Source organism: Dermacentor albipictus, chromosome 9 (assembly GCF_038994185.2).
Source record: "Dermacentor albipictus isolate Rhodes 1998 colony chromosome 9, USDA_Dalb.pri_finalv2, whole genome shotgun sequence".
Taxonomy (NCBI): domain Eukaryota; kingdom Metazoa; phylum Arthropoda; class Arachnida; order Ixodida; family Ixodidae; genus Dermacentor; species Dermacentor albipictus.
This window is the reverse complement of record NC_091829.1, coordinates 84,818,917-84,835,426: the sequence shown is the minus strand read 5'-3', so window position 1 is coordinate 84,835,426 and position 16,510 is coordinate 84,818,917. Positions and strand designations below refer to the sequence as shown.

Sequence of the window (16,510 nt, the reverse complement as noted above, 5' to 3'; positions counted from 1 at the left end):
TAAATTCTGATCGATTTAACATTGGAATTTTTTGAAATATCAAACTATAAATAAGTGAGGTAACCAGGTATTATCCTTGTGTCCCAAAACAAGTCGCAGGTAGGCACGCACACGTTACTATGGCTAAAAAACAATGCAGATGCCCGAAGTTGAGAATATTTAAGTGTTTGCAGACGCCAAATTTTCCGAATTGAATTTCGAAGTATTTTTTCTGTGGATTGTGAAGTGGCGGCAGGTTAATAAAAAAAAGAATAAATTGCATTAGGTTCCTTCCAGATATGGCATAGAGGCCACAGGGCCAGACCAGACATGTGTAAATAAAGATTTAAAGATGGAATACGACGACGTAATTTTTTGACGGTGATTTCCAATCTGCATGTGGGACACCATCGATTCTACCTAACAAGAAGAAGTTTGATAAAGTCTGTCTGCTATTTGGAATCTCTGTTTTGCAGGGTATTTTAAGAGAGGGTGTTTCTAAGTCTAGCTCCGTTTATATAAGGAAATGTCAGCAAAACAGTCAAGAGAGGTCCACCTATGAATGTACGCCCACGTATGCGGGCCATGTGATTTAGGAACAAAGCACGGTGATCTGGTACCCATATCAAGTACACGAGAATTGAGATCGAAGGAATCAATGTTTCTAGTGCATTCAGAACCATACTGTCTGGGTATATGGGGTACACTGTGTACATTACAATGAATGGGTCACTAACACAGCTGCCGAAGAATTTCCGGAAAGTTTTCGAAGAGCTTAAGGAATCGCTAATAATACTGCCTCCAATACAGGTGTAAAACAAGGCACTGGCAATAAATAAGGACAGGTGGCGTCTCTGAAGAAAATTCCTGGAGCCGCTTTCTCTTAACACATTGGTGCACCCATCTCGATTAGATTACTTATTTTCAATTGCGCTAAATAATTTTATGATATACCGCCTAATTAAAGAACTAATGGGCAGGAGTTTAGCATTCGAAATAAATATCTCGTCACTTTCAATCTTAACAGTATTTACTGAATTTTTCTGCAAAATGATCACGCGTATATCTTGACTTTAATGGTTCTAGATGTCCTTGCATAATATGTACGTGCGGATTGGATAAACGCGAGAACGTCATGGCGACATGTATGGGGCTCATACACACATTGGGTGTTTGGCCATGGATCGGATGGCTAAATTAAGCGAATCAAAACAAGGGAATTGACAATTTGGACGTTGGAACTTGTAAAGTAAAATTTTTGTTACAGTAAAAAAACAATAAAAACTATCATCCATTCCACTCTGTGAAGGTCGATGACCAGCGAAGCTGTTTAGCACACGACACGGAGGTGACACATAATTTTGAATAAAGATTCGAATTCGTTTATTGTGTTGATCGGAGGTCATTTTTTTCACTCGCAACTGCAATCACATTCTTTGATAACGTCAAATCGATGCACGTACGACGTTAGGTGGTCGGTTGGGCCAGATTGGTGTGGCATCGCAAGCGATATGTCTGCAACACGGAACGCGTAAACCGCTACCTTGTCGGTACCGACACATCCCTTTGAAACCACCGACGACGACAACAGGGGTAGTGTCACCGCAGATAATTCACTCAAAGCGAGTAGCCATGAACCTTACAGGACTGACCCCCGTATTCACAAACGCACCTCGACTTGACCCTCCACTCGAAATGCTCCTTGAGGGCGGTTTTTCATTTCACAAATCGCCCTCCACTTGAAACGCGCCTTGAGTGAAGGAAAGCTCGAGCGCTTTACTCGAGAATCTCAAGGTAGCCTCGCAGCTACCTTGAATCGCTCCTCGAGTGAAGTTAGTGCGTAAACATGGCTGCCTTGTCGATGTGTCGCTCGCCTCGTCAGCATTTTCCGATGGACGCCAGTTGCCTCCGTAGCTTTTCGTGGGTTAACCGTGCTGCGCATTTTCAAGGGCTTCGTTTTAGGGACCGTTGCAGTCCTCTGGAGCGCTTCGGCACCGGAATTATTCCACTGCAGCGCCGAGACAGATCGGCCGTCCTGTCAAGAAGACTGCGAGCTAGTGCAGTGATTGTCGTCTTACTCCGTGCATGAGCCAGTTGATGACTTGCACACTGGTATTCTTCGTGCCAGTGCCCCGAACCTACTATCGGCGTCACTGCATTCACGTGTTTCTTGCGGCTCATCGTAGAAAGCCGCATCAATTCAAGCACGGCGCGATACATAACTGCGGCGGACTTCGAACTTGCAAAAAGAAAACAGCTACGAAGATTCCTGTCACCAGTGGGTGTGTTGCCTGTGTGCGTGTGTCGCTTGCGCGAGCGCCGGCCGTCGCCCCGTCGGCGCTGTTTGTACTCGGGCGGATCGTCACTGCCTCCGCTAATCCAAGGACGGCGAAGCACACCGCAGCAAAGCGAGCATCTTTGTAAACGAGCAGGTGCGTTCACTTTAATTTTTGCAATTTTCTTTAATTTGATGCCGCTAGTTGCGCTAAGAAAAATAAGAAATGGACTGTAATTTCGCGCGGACCGTGTGCAGTTGGTGCAATTAAAAGTCATAAGCAATAATTATGTAATCCTTGCTTCAAACCATTCAGTTTAATTAGCTTGCCATCCCTATGAAGATCCAAGCTCAATGAGAAAATCACCAACCATGAAATGGCATTCAGAATTGTACCTGCACGTATACACAGGTTAATGTAATGTTTTGTTCGAATAAAAGAGACAGAATAACAATATAACAGAGTAGAGTTTTGTGCATCACATTATTTTTTATTCCGATAAATAAAGGTGTAGCAGTGTAGTGACAGCACGTAATACAGACAGTGCTAGCAAGTGGTAGCAGATATATCTCGCACACCTTTATTGCAAACATCCCAGCTCTCTATAGGGTTCATTATGTAAGTGTTAGATCGCTGTTGTCGGTCTTGCTGAGCAAGCGGTAGACCAGCTGAAAAATGTTTATTTGCAAATAAAAATGAATAAAAACAGTATGAGCTAATTTATGTAAAAAAAATCGCGCTCTAGAACACAAACTTCTTAAACTAATGTATTATTACGAAATGTAAACTCAAGAAAACGAATACAGTACCTAAGCTAGTTTCATGGACCTTCTTTAACATCGTTGTATGTTTATTACCAACCCCTTCTCTTTACAGGAACCAGGTTGCCAACACACACGCGAAGAGCAACTGCCTTTCCAACTGTGCTGTGTGTGCTGCGCTTGCATTGGTGTGCAAGTGGAGGAGAGGTCCAGTTAATGTCCTGCTGCACTATAATAGCCGTCGAAATATTCTGCTTAAGACATCTATCATTTTTCTGATATCCTACCAGCTCAAACGTCACCATTAAAAGCAGTTTGACTGCATGTATTTGTCTTCATAGACACGTTGTAGCTGAAGTCGTATTTTTCATCCAGATGGTCTTTCTTCAGTCATATTTATTAAATGTACCCCTTAATTTCTGGTCAATTCAAGTGCCAATTTTTTTCTAAAACAATAAATTAACATTATTATCGCCTTTTTGTACTTCGATAGTATGCAATACAGCGTGAACTCTGATCCTACAAACAGAAGCAGTAATGAAGGAGAAGAAAGGGGGTTGACCGAGGGGCGCGATTTTTAATAATCATATCATGAGAAGCCAACAAGCAAAGTCACCAAAGACAACATAAGGGAAATTACTTGTACTTACTAATTGAATTAAAGAAATGATAAATTAATGGCAATGAAAGTGGATGAAAGAACAAGTTGCCGCAGGTGGGAAATGATGTAGTTCTAGTAGTAGTAGTAGTAGTTAGTTCTAGTAGTAAAATATAAATACACAAGAAAGTGGATGGGAAAACGGTGCTGTGGTAGCTCCATTGGTTAGAGCATCGCACGCCTATGGCAAGTTTTCTCAACCTATTTCATTGCCATTAATTTTTCATTTCTTTAATTCAATTAGTAAGTAGAAGTAATTTCTCCTCTGTTGTCTTTGGTGTCTTCGCTTGTTTGTTTCCAAGGATATAAACAGAAGGAGTAGTAGTGCTGACAAATATATTCTAGAATAAAACACCATCTCTGTTCAAGACAGTAGTCTGTCGGGTGTAGCCACTCGACGGCATGCAGTGGTAAATTCTTGTAGAATATATGCTGTTTCTACCCTGCGTCTAGCTTCAGCTTAAGATAAATTATGACGGCCCGAACAATGAGTTTCTTCCATTGGATGCGGATGACAGTTGGCTTCAATGGGGCTTGCAGAACTTCAGCAATTGACCGAGGTACAACAACCAGGGTAGCAGCGTGTCTTGTGGGATCCCAAAATAGGCCAAATGGTGATGCAGACTGTCACAATGACAATGCTGAAAAATACAGTATAGAGCGCATTACTACCGTTATTTCAGAAAAGCTGAGATCAACCATCAAAACTATGGCACATTTTTAATCTACACTAATTTACTCATGCTAAAGTAGCTTCAGCATGCCACAATATACTGAAGTGCTGGCTACAAATACTACGAAAGTGTTGCTTCACAAATTGTGCGCAGCAAAAAGATCCTGTCGCAGCTGCAAAGCACCACGGGTAACTGATGACCTCGCCCATCATATTCATGCGATTTAAAACAAAAATTATATGACAGCTGAATGGGAATAGAAAAATTAATTTGACTTCATTGACATGGCTGTTTCATGTTTGTGGTTCTAAATAACAGGGTGTCTATTTCGCCATTTTGTGAATGTGGGGACACGTAACATGAATATTTTTACAAAGTTTATGAAAATAAGCAGAGACTAATTACCGGATAGGCTAGTCAAGTACTTCTTCAGCACCTAGCTTCTTTCAGGGAAGCGAGCTGGTGCAATTCCAACAGGCAGGCACCATATCTATCTATGCTTTCAGGTCTGCCAGAAGCCTTACTGTGCAGCACAGGCGTTGATTTTTTCATCAGCTGGTCCTTCCAAGGCTCACATCCTGCACCAGAATGCCAAAACTTTTATGTAGACAGGGCGCTCGCGTGCTAAGTAAATGCAGTATACCTAAGCAACGGAAATGAAAAAACGTAGCACAACTAAAAATATGTCGGCATTGCGTGAACTTGAAAGCCCAGCTTATGGAACGTGCATCAGCTGCTACCACATAACACGCTGAAAGAGTTAGGGCGAAAAAACAAATGGCGGTGATGAAGTATTGACAAGTGAATTTTCGGAAGATTAAAACATTGCGTAGCGTATATGTGAAGTGAGGAAGCACAGGAAATGCAAGCACCAGTGTTGGTTTGTTGAGCATATGTGCTACAAGTTGAGCAAGCCGACTGACCACCACGGCTTCTAAAACAAAGTACAGGACTCAAAAGACGCTCAAAAGACAACCATATACACATTCTGCCACATGTATACTATAACTGCTTCTCCTCTACCGAAAGATTTCATACGCGATACTGGAATGATCGTTGGATGCAGGCGCCGATCCGTACCTTTTACATTATCGTTTAAAAAAGCGAAACCAACAACAGATTGTCGTGCCGCATCTTCCACAAGTTCCCATTAGCAAAAAAATAATAATAATAATAATAATATATGTTTTGGACAAGCTTATGCTGCCTCGAATATGTTTCAGGTACTAATTGATGCCCGCAGCATGAGCAACTGGAGTCAATCATGCTTGTGTACATCGGAAACGGCTTATCGACAGCGCAGCGGCAACCTCAAGAAAACCGCATTGACATACTGTGCTTCTATGAAAGAATGGCTCACTCACCCATATTTTCTGTCCTGTTGTTGCTTTCAGCAAACTCACAGCACCACTCGGTCTTGAAGGTAAACAAAGCTGCCCATCGGCCGTTCCATCTGTGGCCTCAGAAGTCATTCAGGCTCTGTCACCATACGCACAAGGACAAAATCACCCATCATAACCGCGATTATCAACCGCAACGTCAGTCACCAATGAAACACTAGGAAAAAAAGAGCAGCGGACAAATGCCGGCGCAAATTATCTTGGTTCTCAGTATAGTGAACTAGAATACTTTCTAGTGGCGCGACCGGTGGCTGCTGGGGCCAGCTCGGCTGAAGCGAGTTGACACTGACGGCCGCCAGGGGCGCTGCTGCGCCTTTTCCTAGCCTCCGGCGCGCGCGTTGGCAGCACATGGCAATGCGGTGTGTGATTTAGCTCGCTTCGCGCGCGCGCTGTCACGCAGTTAATTTTACTTTGGCGTTCGTATCTTGCTGTTAAGTAGGGATAGCAGTGAGCAGGAACTATGTAGCATCAGTGTCAGGGAATTTAACGAAGTTATGGCGAAAAGAAGAACTGATTCCCACTGTTCTGCGCCAGGCTGCCGCACCGGCTACCCGGGCGCGCCTAAAGCATCGTTGTTTGCCGCACCAAGAGACGACGAGTTGCGAGGGAAGTGGGAGCGGAACATGCGAAGGGACGACAAGAGCCTCACGGAACTATCAGCAGTGTGTGAGCACCATTTTGAAGCCCACCTCATATTGCGCGACTACGTTCACGTAATCGACGGCGTTGAAGTGCGTATACCCAGAGGCAAGCCGTCGTTAGCTCCCGGTGCCATTCCGACGCTGCTGCCTGGGTGTCCAGCCTACCTCCCTGTTAAAACCCCTAAACAGAGGACTGAAAGGAAAAGATCTGCTTGTCAAACAATTCCACCACGAAGCAAGAAGCCGTGTCAGGACGTGAACAGCGCTCACAACGAACATCAAGAGCCGGGAGAGCTGGCTGCTACAGAATCCTCGCCTTTCTCGTTTCAGGCGCTCCGTGGACTCGCTCCTTCGACGAGCTGGTGCCGCTTCGAGGACGAACGTTTCGGGTTAATTTTTGCGACGTCTTCTTTGAAAATGCAAGCAAGGCTTGTGATTACGCATGAGCGAGCTGTGGTTTTCAAGCCTTTCGGAGGCAAAGTTTATGCTGACATTTATTACCAAGGAGTGATGTGCACAGAAAAAACAGTTGCCTCTGTTGGCGACGCTGCAGCTGTACTCATGCAGGATGCCGAAGCAACTTGTGTTTGCAAGGGAGCAATGACGGATGATGAATATAGGCAGGTGTTACCTGCCTATATGTGCAGGTAACCTGCCTATATGTGCTGCCTAAAGCTGTGCCTGACCATTCTTCCATTGTTGTGGCATCAAGCGACTGCAGGCTAACCTTTTACATTGCTGGTTACGTCGCGCGAAAATGCGTTCTAAAAACGGGTTGTGAAAGGTGTATTAACCTTCTTTTGCTCACCAAGGAGGCAGCGGACAATTTAAACATGGCGGAGCTTGTCCGTTTAAAGGACAATGGTGGGTTACTTTACCCTTCAAGCAAGTTGTTTAAATTTGTGGCTGACCTCGAAGAGTCATTCACAACCTGCTTTAGCCTTTCAGAGCTGCACTCTGAAAGTGTGCTTGATGTTTTGGACCTTGCTAAGCAAAAGCAGCAAACTGAGCTTGGATGCCCTGAGCACGCTCATACCATAGCTGCAGAAATAACTGCATTTTACCTAACTACTCGTCTGCATTTTTTCACGAAGAGCATTAATCGAGCCAGCGACAGCAAGCGGCAGGCGTCAAAGCACCTTAAATTGAGTAGGTGCTGAACAAGGCAATGGCAGGGAAGTTGTGGATTTTTGCAAACAAGATTTTTTTCTGATCATTTCTGCACTAAAGTCAGTTGTAAATAAAAGCTTCATATGGTGTTCATGTGTACATAGCTGTGACATCAATTTTATAATTATTACTACATCAAAAACAACACCAAAACTCACATCATAGCGGTAAATCGATCATATTTACAAGACCATTGACTTCTCTGAGCCATATATGAGCTCAAAATGCCGCATAAAATTTAGCTTAAACGGTTTACTTCTGAAAGTGTGTGGACAATAAATGGCTGTGAGTACACACACTAAATGGCATTGCTTTCGGGTCTTGATCTTCAAACCACAGCAATGGTCGCGCAAATAATTTGCTCTGTATGTCATGCTGACCGCTTGTCATTCTGCGATGGTGTTTTGCGCCATAAAATCACTCTGCAAGTCGGAGTTTAGCAGACGACGCGACAGTAGGAATGTTGTATCCTTGCTTAGGTACGTGGTTTTCGGACGCGTTTCAATAATTAACAAGCCTAGTCACTGTAACTGACAGGCGGAGAACAGCAAGAAGTAATAAATGAGCGATTCTTATCAGTAAATGAGATGAAAAACGCAAGATGACAGACGACCTTTTCAAAACTACGCGAATTCCTGTGCCTATGAAAAGTTGCGGTGGCGCCATCTCATGGCGTCAGTTAGAAAACGGCTCGCCTGCGCCTCGCCGCTCGCGCCACTAGAGAGTATTCTAGTTCACTATAGTTCTCAGCCATGCGCCATGCTCTCAGCTGTTGGGATGCGATTGTTGCCAGACCTCAAACACAGCTCCCGCTTGCTCTATCAGTCGAACGCTCACAGTGGCAGCGTTGCCGAGCTGAAGTTGCACATTGCGCCGTGTAGTTGTTTGATTAGGAAGACGAATGAACTGAAGCACATATTTGTCTTAAATAATGGGACTTTTAATAAGCACATTGAAGAATAGTCTCGATATCAGACGCTTTTCTCGGTCGATACACTTCACTTGAGTCGAGGGCGCGTTTTCAAGGCGTTCCTTGGCGGAGGAAAGGTGAAGTAGTGTTCATGAAACGCAACGGAGCCTTGAGTGAAGGAAGCCCCGTCGCCTCGACTTGGCTGAGTCGAGGAGGAGCTTCAAGTGAAGGCGTGTTTAAGAATACGGGGGTGAGAGTCATTTCATTTTTCCTTGCTTACGGGGGTATGAGCCATTGCTCACGGGAACTAGTCATTGATGATCAGTTTTCGACATGTTTTTCTGTATGTTGTAGGCGTGATTAGAAAGAACTTAAGCACTGTTCGCTTCACTTTGCTAATTGCTTGTAGCCGCTGCCTAACGAGCACGGCGAAACACACTGTATAAACGGGAGTACGAATACTTACGCTTGCAATGAGCCATTGACGATGATAGTCTTTGTTCACGGGGAACAAAAATGCCCAGAAACCTAGCCATGTACAGCTTCGCTATAAAAAGAAAACTGTGAACTAAAAAAAAAAGTAAATCCCGTTTGGTTTACTTCGCTTCTTTCGCCACTCCTGCTACCGACTTCAATTTTGTGTTCACGTCGTCTCCAACTATTGTTCTGCTTCTGTATGCGGACACTTTCCCTGTGGATGGCAGCTACGGCAACGCGTATAGTCGTGTGCATTATATTTAAAAATGACACAGACAGGGGCCCGAGGGGTTACGGCCGTGCGCGTATCGTAGAAAAGCGGGGGGAAGGGGAACCCAAAGGTATCTAAAATAACCGGCGGCGCGTATTTTGTGGAGCAGACCACAAAAAATACAGAGTCCGTAATTGTGAAGCGCTGGTTCGGTGTCGTCAGAGGTTAATCTGGCATCTCACTGGCGCGCAAGCAACCTAAGGGTGTGCGCCTTCGCGAAGCATCTTTAGCGCTCTATGTTGCCAGCATCACTACTGGCAATGCCAGGATTGTCGGCGACATAACGCGTCCATCACCGACACCCAACGCGTTTGAAAACGGAATTGCGGCGCTTTCGACCTAAAAGGCACATCACGATGGTAAAACTTAAAAAATGCAGCAATATTTCAAAGAAGAAACGAAAAACTCGATCGAACACGCGAGTTGAACTGGGGACCTCGAAGCCATGAGCGCAATGTCATGGGACTCATGTCAGGGTTATTACGAGAGCTCATTACGAGAGCAGTGGTCTGGTCAACAGAATAAAGGTAAGGGTTATCCTGCACTCTGGTCAACGGAACAGTCACTAGCGAAAGCAGGTTTTTCAGAATAGCACCAGTGGGTTATCGTCGCGGCAGTAACACATACGCAGTAACATATTTGCAAATGAGACTGTGCAGGTGCGCTGGGACCGAGGTTGCGTTCGTGTTCTTCTTGATGGAAAGGGAAGAAAAAAGCGTCACTATTCCTTGCTGGGCTAGTTGGCCCACACTTTTACTTTATTCCGCGTCCTGACACATCGTTGGAAATAAAACGACAGGACAGCATGTTTTACTTCCGAAAATACATTTTTCGGCGTAGCATACGTCGGTAGTTGTCAGGGCAACGCATAGCCAGTCATTTCATATTCACGAACCAAATCAGGTAGGCCCATCGGCGATGTTAAGTCCGTGTTCGTTCCACGAAAAGGACCAAACAAAAAAAAGAAAGCAGTATAGGCGAGGAGGCTTACAACGTTACAAATAAATAAAACTAAGTAGCCATGATCATAACCTTGGGGGTGTTTGTCACGGGTACGTCAAGTCGTGTATCCTATATTTACGCACCCCACTGCGCAGGCGCACGAGGAGTTTACGTCGGTGCGCGTATTGATAAAAAAAGAAAACTAAAGAAAAGGGCCGCTGGCGAGCAGGTGCGAGTCGAGCCGCATCCTAAGCCAGGGTCGGATCCGCAGCTGGCATTTGAGCGCCGAGATCTGCCGCGTCGGGTGCTGCACCAGGTCATCCCGGAACCGGTTCGCCCGCGGCCGGTTCGAGTGCTCCGGGCAGCGGCGGCGATAGTTCGGCCGCTCCTGGTTCAGCAGCGCCTGGTTCAGCTGCTGCTGGTTCAACTGCTGGTGGCTAATGCACGTAAATGAACCAGAACGGCCGCTTTAGGAAGTACTCTCGGGACGCAGTAACAGACGACAACTGGCTTTGCAGAGAGGATCGCTGCAGTCCGTGGCATCGATTTCCCATGTATTTTCCTATGCCAGACCACTACGTCAGTGGTGACAGCTGTAGGAATAGCGCGGATCTCTATAGGGGCGTACATGCACACGATGTTACTGGAGTTTGGAACAACCCGGTTCGTATATGTGTGCTAGTTGCGTCCCCTAGACAATAGCAACGAAGCCTCGTTATACGAAGTGGAGCTCATGTTACCTGGACGCGTCGTTTTGTTAACTAATGCGATGTCACGATCGTTTGTCTTTAAATTGTGCTGTTGCCACGATACTGTTGCTGTACTTCAATAAAACAGGCACACGTAGTTGGCGTAGACAAATCTCAAGCGGCTCCACGCACGGGGCGATGCCGGCACACATTGCGTTTGCCTTGCTACTGATGAATGCACGCTACCTCGACGAACAAGTGCTCCTCAAAGTCGCCTCAACAAGAGTAGCTGCGCATTTAGTAGCGGAAATGCGTACGCTAGTTAACGAAGTCAACAAACGCACGGGTGAATAAAAGTGCGAGATAGCGCTGCTCCGCCGATGCAATTCCGCTGGGCACGCCGACGAACTGCCCTTCCCGCTGCAGCTTCCACAATTTTAAATTCCCTTTGGGACCTGCTTCGAAAGGTACAAAGCTCGAGTCTTGCAAACATTCGAGCATTTCTTTAACGTTACGGAAGAAAGCAGACACGCGATGTATTTAAAGGCGGGGCGGCGCCGGCGAAGGCGTATCGGCGCTGGCGGCAAGGCCAGGTTCCGTTGCCAGCGTAGGCATTGCACTACTACGCCGTAAAAGGTAATCAGAAAAAAAAAAAACAATGGAACAAAAGATTCGCACTGAATAGGGGCAACTGGAAACTAACGAAACACTGTGCGTGGTAGGTCTGCTCAGACATCATCGAGGTGTAATGACTTCAGAAATATGAAGCAAATTTCTCACCAAAAAATCGAACGACAAAACCGTGTGCAGCAGCTAAGAGCAATCCTCGCCCTAAGCTACACATCTCTAACTCTTTTCTAGCACACTTTCCAAGCAACCATAACGTCGGAGGTGTCTTCGGGCGTAAAGAATAAGTGAGTGTACTCGTCCGCCATCATTCCGATAAAACACAACGTCATTTAAGCCCCCTTACAAGCGAAGTGAGACAAAAAAAATGACTATCAGTTCTGCATGAAGCAACTAGCAGCAGTTCAACATGCGCGAAGCCACGCACGAAATAGATCCAATAGCCTGAAGTGCGTAACAGCCCGTGGGACGCTTTATAACGGGCCGCATAAACCGAACAAAATCGGCCCTTACAATATTCAGCAGCTCTAGCACACAAAACAGTCGTGCATCCCATCTAGAGGAACAAGATAAAGATGCGGCAAACGGTTTGAATCTAAAGTGCAATTCAGAACCTAAACGAACTGCCCTTAAGCAGCGTGCTGCCCTACGGACAAACCGATACAAAAAACATAAGTATGCTGCGATCACTTTGGTCGCTTACCCGTGCAAACGTGATCGAGTGCAACAAACACCGAGGTGACAGAAGAAAGCCCCCTTAAAGGCAAGAAATTTCCCTCCGAACAGCGGCGATCCATCGTAGATCTTGCGCCCGCTGATGAAGCCTCGCGGGTAATGATTAGAACCTTGTCGGCGGCAAGTTCTTGCAGGTATTTCAGTGCCCCACCGCGCAACAATTCTACTTCGACATGCCATTGAAGCTTTGGCCACCGCACACGTGGGAGGAGTGTTTCTTCTCTCGCTGCGAAACCGGGAACCAAACAACGACGCAGAAAACCACGGCGGGCGGCTGCCTTCTTTCCCGAGTGTAGTTAGCGACGCCGCCACCAGCGGCGCGTCCGTCGGTGCGCACTTAAGGGAACATACGCGCACTATGCTTATACTGTGCCCTCATCATCATCATCATCATCATCATCATCATCATCATCATAATCTTTTATGTCCACTGCAGAACGAAGGCCTCTCCCTGAGATCTCCAATTACCATTCTCCTGCGCCAACTGATTCCAACTAGCGCCCGCGAATTTCCCTAACTTCATCGCTCCACCTAGTCTTCTGCCGTCCTCGACTGCGTTTCCCATCTCTTGGTAACCATTCTGTAACACTGAAGTATAAACCCCATGCAAGCGATTTTTTGCGCGACAGCGACAAGCGACGCGATGGTGATGGATGTCGTTCGCTCGTCGCCCAGAAGTCAAACTCCAAACGAGCGACCACTTCGTGCGAGGGCTCTCCAGTGTTGCCGGTATTAGGGGTTCGAGTTAGCGCCAAACCTGGCGCGGCACTTGCTATAATTATTTGAGTTGATTTGTTTGTCTGTAGAAAGCAGCGTAAAGTATTTCTGAAGGTCTTGCAGTGTGTTTTTTTTTTGTTCGTTTACATATCAAAATTCGTTAGTTCGCTCGTTCCGCTCGCTAGATTTGTGTGAAGCGCGCACGTGCGCAAACCGGTAGTACGTCACTAATGTACATCGCGTTCCGGCTGCCTACTATTGGCTAGTCGCTCATAGCACTTCCGGGCGACGAGCGAGGAATTCTAGATTTGCAGAACCGAGCGATCGTGCGACAAGACCGAGCGATCTGTTCACGCGATGGCCCAGTCCATCGCTCCAAGCCGTCGCTCATCGCTGTCGCGCACAAAATCGGGCTCATGGGGTTTAGCCTTAATCGTCCAACGGTTATCAAACCTTCGCATTGCATGACCTGCCCAGCTCCATTTTTTTCTCTCAATGCCCAGTAGAATATCGGCTGTACCCGTTCGCTCTCTGATCCAAACCGCTCTCTTTCTGTTTCTTAAAGGGACACTAAAGTGAAAAAATTATTTCTTCTGCATCAGTAAATTACCGTTCTACAACACCAAGAACACCACTCTTACAACGATAAGACGTTTGGTAAGCCAAAAAATGCGCAAGAACGAAATACGGGTGGCGACGCCTACTTAAGTTCCCGCACCTAGGGGCTGTGACGTCTTGGATTTTGATGGCATCTTCTAGGGCCTACTATTTATATATAGCGGTACAGATTGACTACATTGTGTTCTAAAGGAACCAAATATTAAACATGGCAAGTTTCGGGAACTTTTATTCAGCCAATGCGGCCCAAATGCGAAAACATACTTTGGAATCCCTGACGTCACGCTGACGTACCGGCGTTGGAGTTTCGGCGCGAAATTCAAATACTAATACTTGGACCTTCATTTTCTCATCTAATAATCAAACTACTTTTTTGAAATGACTGCCAGCAGGGTCCTCAAACAATGCTTCATTAGTCTAAACTGATTTATTGTTTCGCTTTAGTGTCCCTTTAACGTTATGCCTAGCCTTCTTCGTTTCATCGCTCTTTGAGCGGTCCTTAACTTGAGTGAAGCTCATTGTGAAAAAATAAGCTCCGTCGGGAGCAGCACTCGTGCGCGTCTTGCCATCCTCCCCATTTTTAGAGAAGGAAAAAAAGAAATATTCCTTAAACCGTAGCTCACCAAAATGCCCCCCAAAGATACCACCAACACAAACCTCATTAAGCCCTTACATTTCTTGGGTATTCAGACGGCGGGAAGGGCATCCTGCCTCTGGCCTCGTCCATATCCTTCTTGATACCAGGGAGCCAGAGGGTGCCGGCAATAATTGAGAAGAGCCCGGACAAGATGAAGACGATCGCGTAGTTCTGCGTCTCGCCGTCCAGGAACACCACTGTCGATTCGAAACGACCGCGACGCTCGCCTTGTAATACACGGCAGCGAGATGCGCGCCGTTCTGCATTGCGAGAAGCGCCTAAACACGAAGCCTTCCACTATGCCCAGAAGTGAGGGATGCAATACGTGCGACACGCCTAACGCCCTCTTTCGGTCGGTGTCTGCTTGGCGGCGAGTAACATGAACGGGCACCGCAAAATATAAATGGAATTTCTCGGAAAAAAGCGCAGTCATCAGTTTACGTTTTAGTGATATTTCAAAAAATTAGCTGTCTGGGGAGCAGCTCCAGAAACGCCGAGCAGTGTGGTATAATAGGGCTCTAGGTTCCCGATTAGCCTGATGATTTCGGTTGGGCCTCATACCTACAGTAAATAACCGAACTACTCTGGTTGGGTTCTGAAACTGAGCTTGTTCCAAAACCTTAGTAGTTAGCCGCAACGTGAAATTCTTATGGGTAAGTACGAAGAAATAATAATGGAGTGGTGCAATACACACTAGGAAGATCTGTTCAATAAAATAAAAAAGCTTCTGGATATCTGTTGGTAGATTGACGCGCACAGCAGGCCTCATCCGTCCTTGGCCAGCCCTTGCCACTTATCGTGCCCCCTACATGCAGCACTGAATCACCCGATAAGCAACACTCCTAAAAGTTGCCGGGAGTGTCGGCTTATGTATCCCACCACCTGCCTCCACCGAGTAATGTCACCAGCCACTATCTCACTCCGTGGTTAAAGCTGAACACAGGTCAACGTCAAACTGTCTGCTTCTCTTCCAGAGCTCTTTACCAGCAGAATGCAGTACTGCCCATGCTGCAACGCATCTATTCACTCACTGACAAACACCGGTCCGAGCAGGCATCCGATGCCCGAGGCGGCCCGGCATATTCCCAGCTGGCGTTCCACGGCGTCCGGTTCGATGTAGCGCTGCAGCACCGGCACGGGTAGCAGGTCCAGCGCGCTGCTGATGCAGCCCAGTCCGAAGCCGACCGGGGCCACCAGGAACACCTCGTTGGTCATCGCCATGAGAAAGAGGACACCGCCCTGCAGGAACGCCTGCACCGCCATCACCTGCACCGGTGACGGGCGCGTTCATGTTGGACGCGAGCCTTCGTGCATATATCATCCGTACGTCACCCTATGCTTTAGGACATTTACATCGCCTTGAAGACGTTGTCACTGGCACCGGTGATAGGTATGCGTGGGAACTTAAAGGTATGCTGTGCATAGCATCCCTTTAGGTCGCCTCGTTCCTTGGTGTGGTCGCACTGCCTGAAGCGCCGACACCTGCTGCCAAGAAAGCGCAAAAAAATGGCTGTGGCTTAGCTAAGGTTAAGCCCAGGATGCGAAGCATACTAGCCTTTATTTTAACGCCACAGTGTTAAGGAGCTCGTGTCGCAGAAAAGGCGGTGTCGTCGGCGTCGGCTCAGGCGTGCGTCGCTTGCTCAGGCGCACATTTCGTTGTCGCGCCGAACGCTGCGTTGCTCGACGCTCACCGCGTCCGATGCGGGGCGCGTAGTCGCTGCGCCGTAGCCCATTGTCTTACACCCCTTGGCGGGTCGACGGGAACGCTGTCGCGTTCCACTCTTGAAGGCGAAGCTTAAGCGTCCGCTTTACAGCTGTTATGACGTCATATGGTAGCTACGCGGCCGTGCGCGGCGCAGCAATGAAGAGCGTGGTTGTGCGGCTAGTATGCTTCGCATAAAAAGCGGAACAGAGGAAGGAGGCAACACGTGCGTGTGTCCTTTGCGGGTGTCCACGTGCGAGTGTCCACGTGCGGGTCTCCGGGTGTCCTACTCCGGAGACCCTGGCTCGATTCCCACCCAGCCCATCTTGCAAGTTCTTTTATTCATGAAGTGCCTGCTGGGATTTATCGCTCACGGCCAACGCCGCAGACGCTGACACAGACACCGACGCCGATGACACCGGCTTTTCTGCGACACGAGCTCCTTAACGCTGTCGCGTTAAAATAAAGGCTAGTATGCTTCGCATCCTGGGCTTAACCTTAGCTAAGCCACAGCCATTTTTCTTTTTCCTTCTTTATTTTACCTGCAGTATATGCTGTACGAACAAGGCTGAATTTCTATCCTTCTTAATTCAACACGTGCCCCGCAATGGCAGGTATGCACATAT

At 47.0% G+C, this 16,510-nt stretch overlaps 1 protein-coding gene across 3 annotated transcripts in view; it reads right to left on the bottom strand.

The window, feature by feature from the left end:
• Positions 1-9,941: 9,941 nt before the first annotated feature.
• The window catches only part of LOC135919842 (monocarboxylate transporter 9-like), a 35,679-nt gene continuing 29,110 nt past the window's right edge, over positions 9,942-16,510 (bottom strand). For 2 of the 3 annotated variants that reach the window (XM_065453797.1, XM_065453798.1), the window contains 3 exons: positions 15,214-15,448; positions 14,219-14,379; positions 9,942-10,596 (listed from right to left, as the gene is read on the bottom strand). In XM_065453797.1, the coding sequence (XP_065309869.1) occupies positions 10,477-10,596; positions 14,219-14,379; positions 15,214-15,448 (516 nt within the window). In that variant the 3' untranslated portion in view covers positions 9,942-10,476. The remainder of the gene's footprint in view (positions 10,597-14,218; positions 14,380-15,213; positions 15,449-16,510) is intronic. The other variant, XM_065453799.1, reaches the window with a different exon arrangement.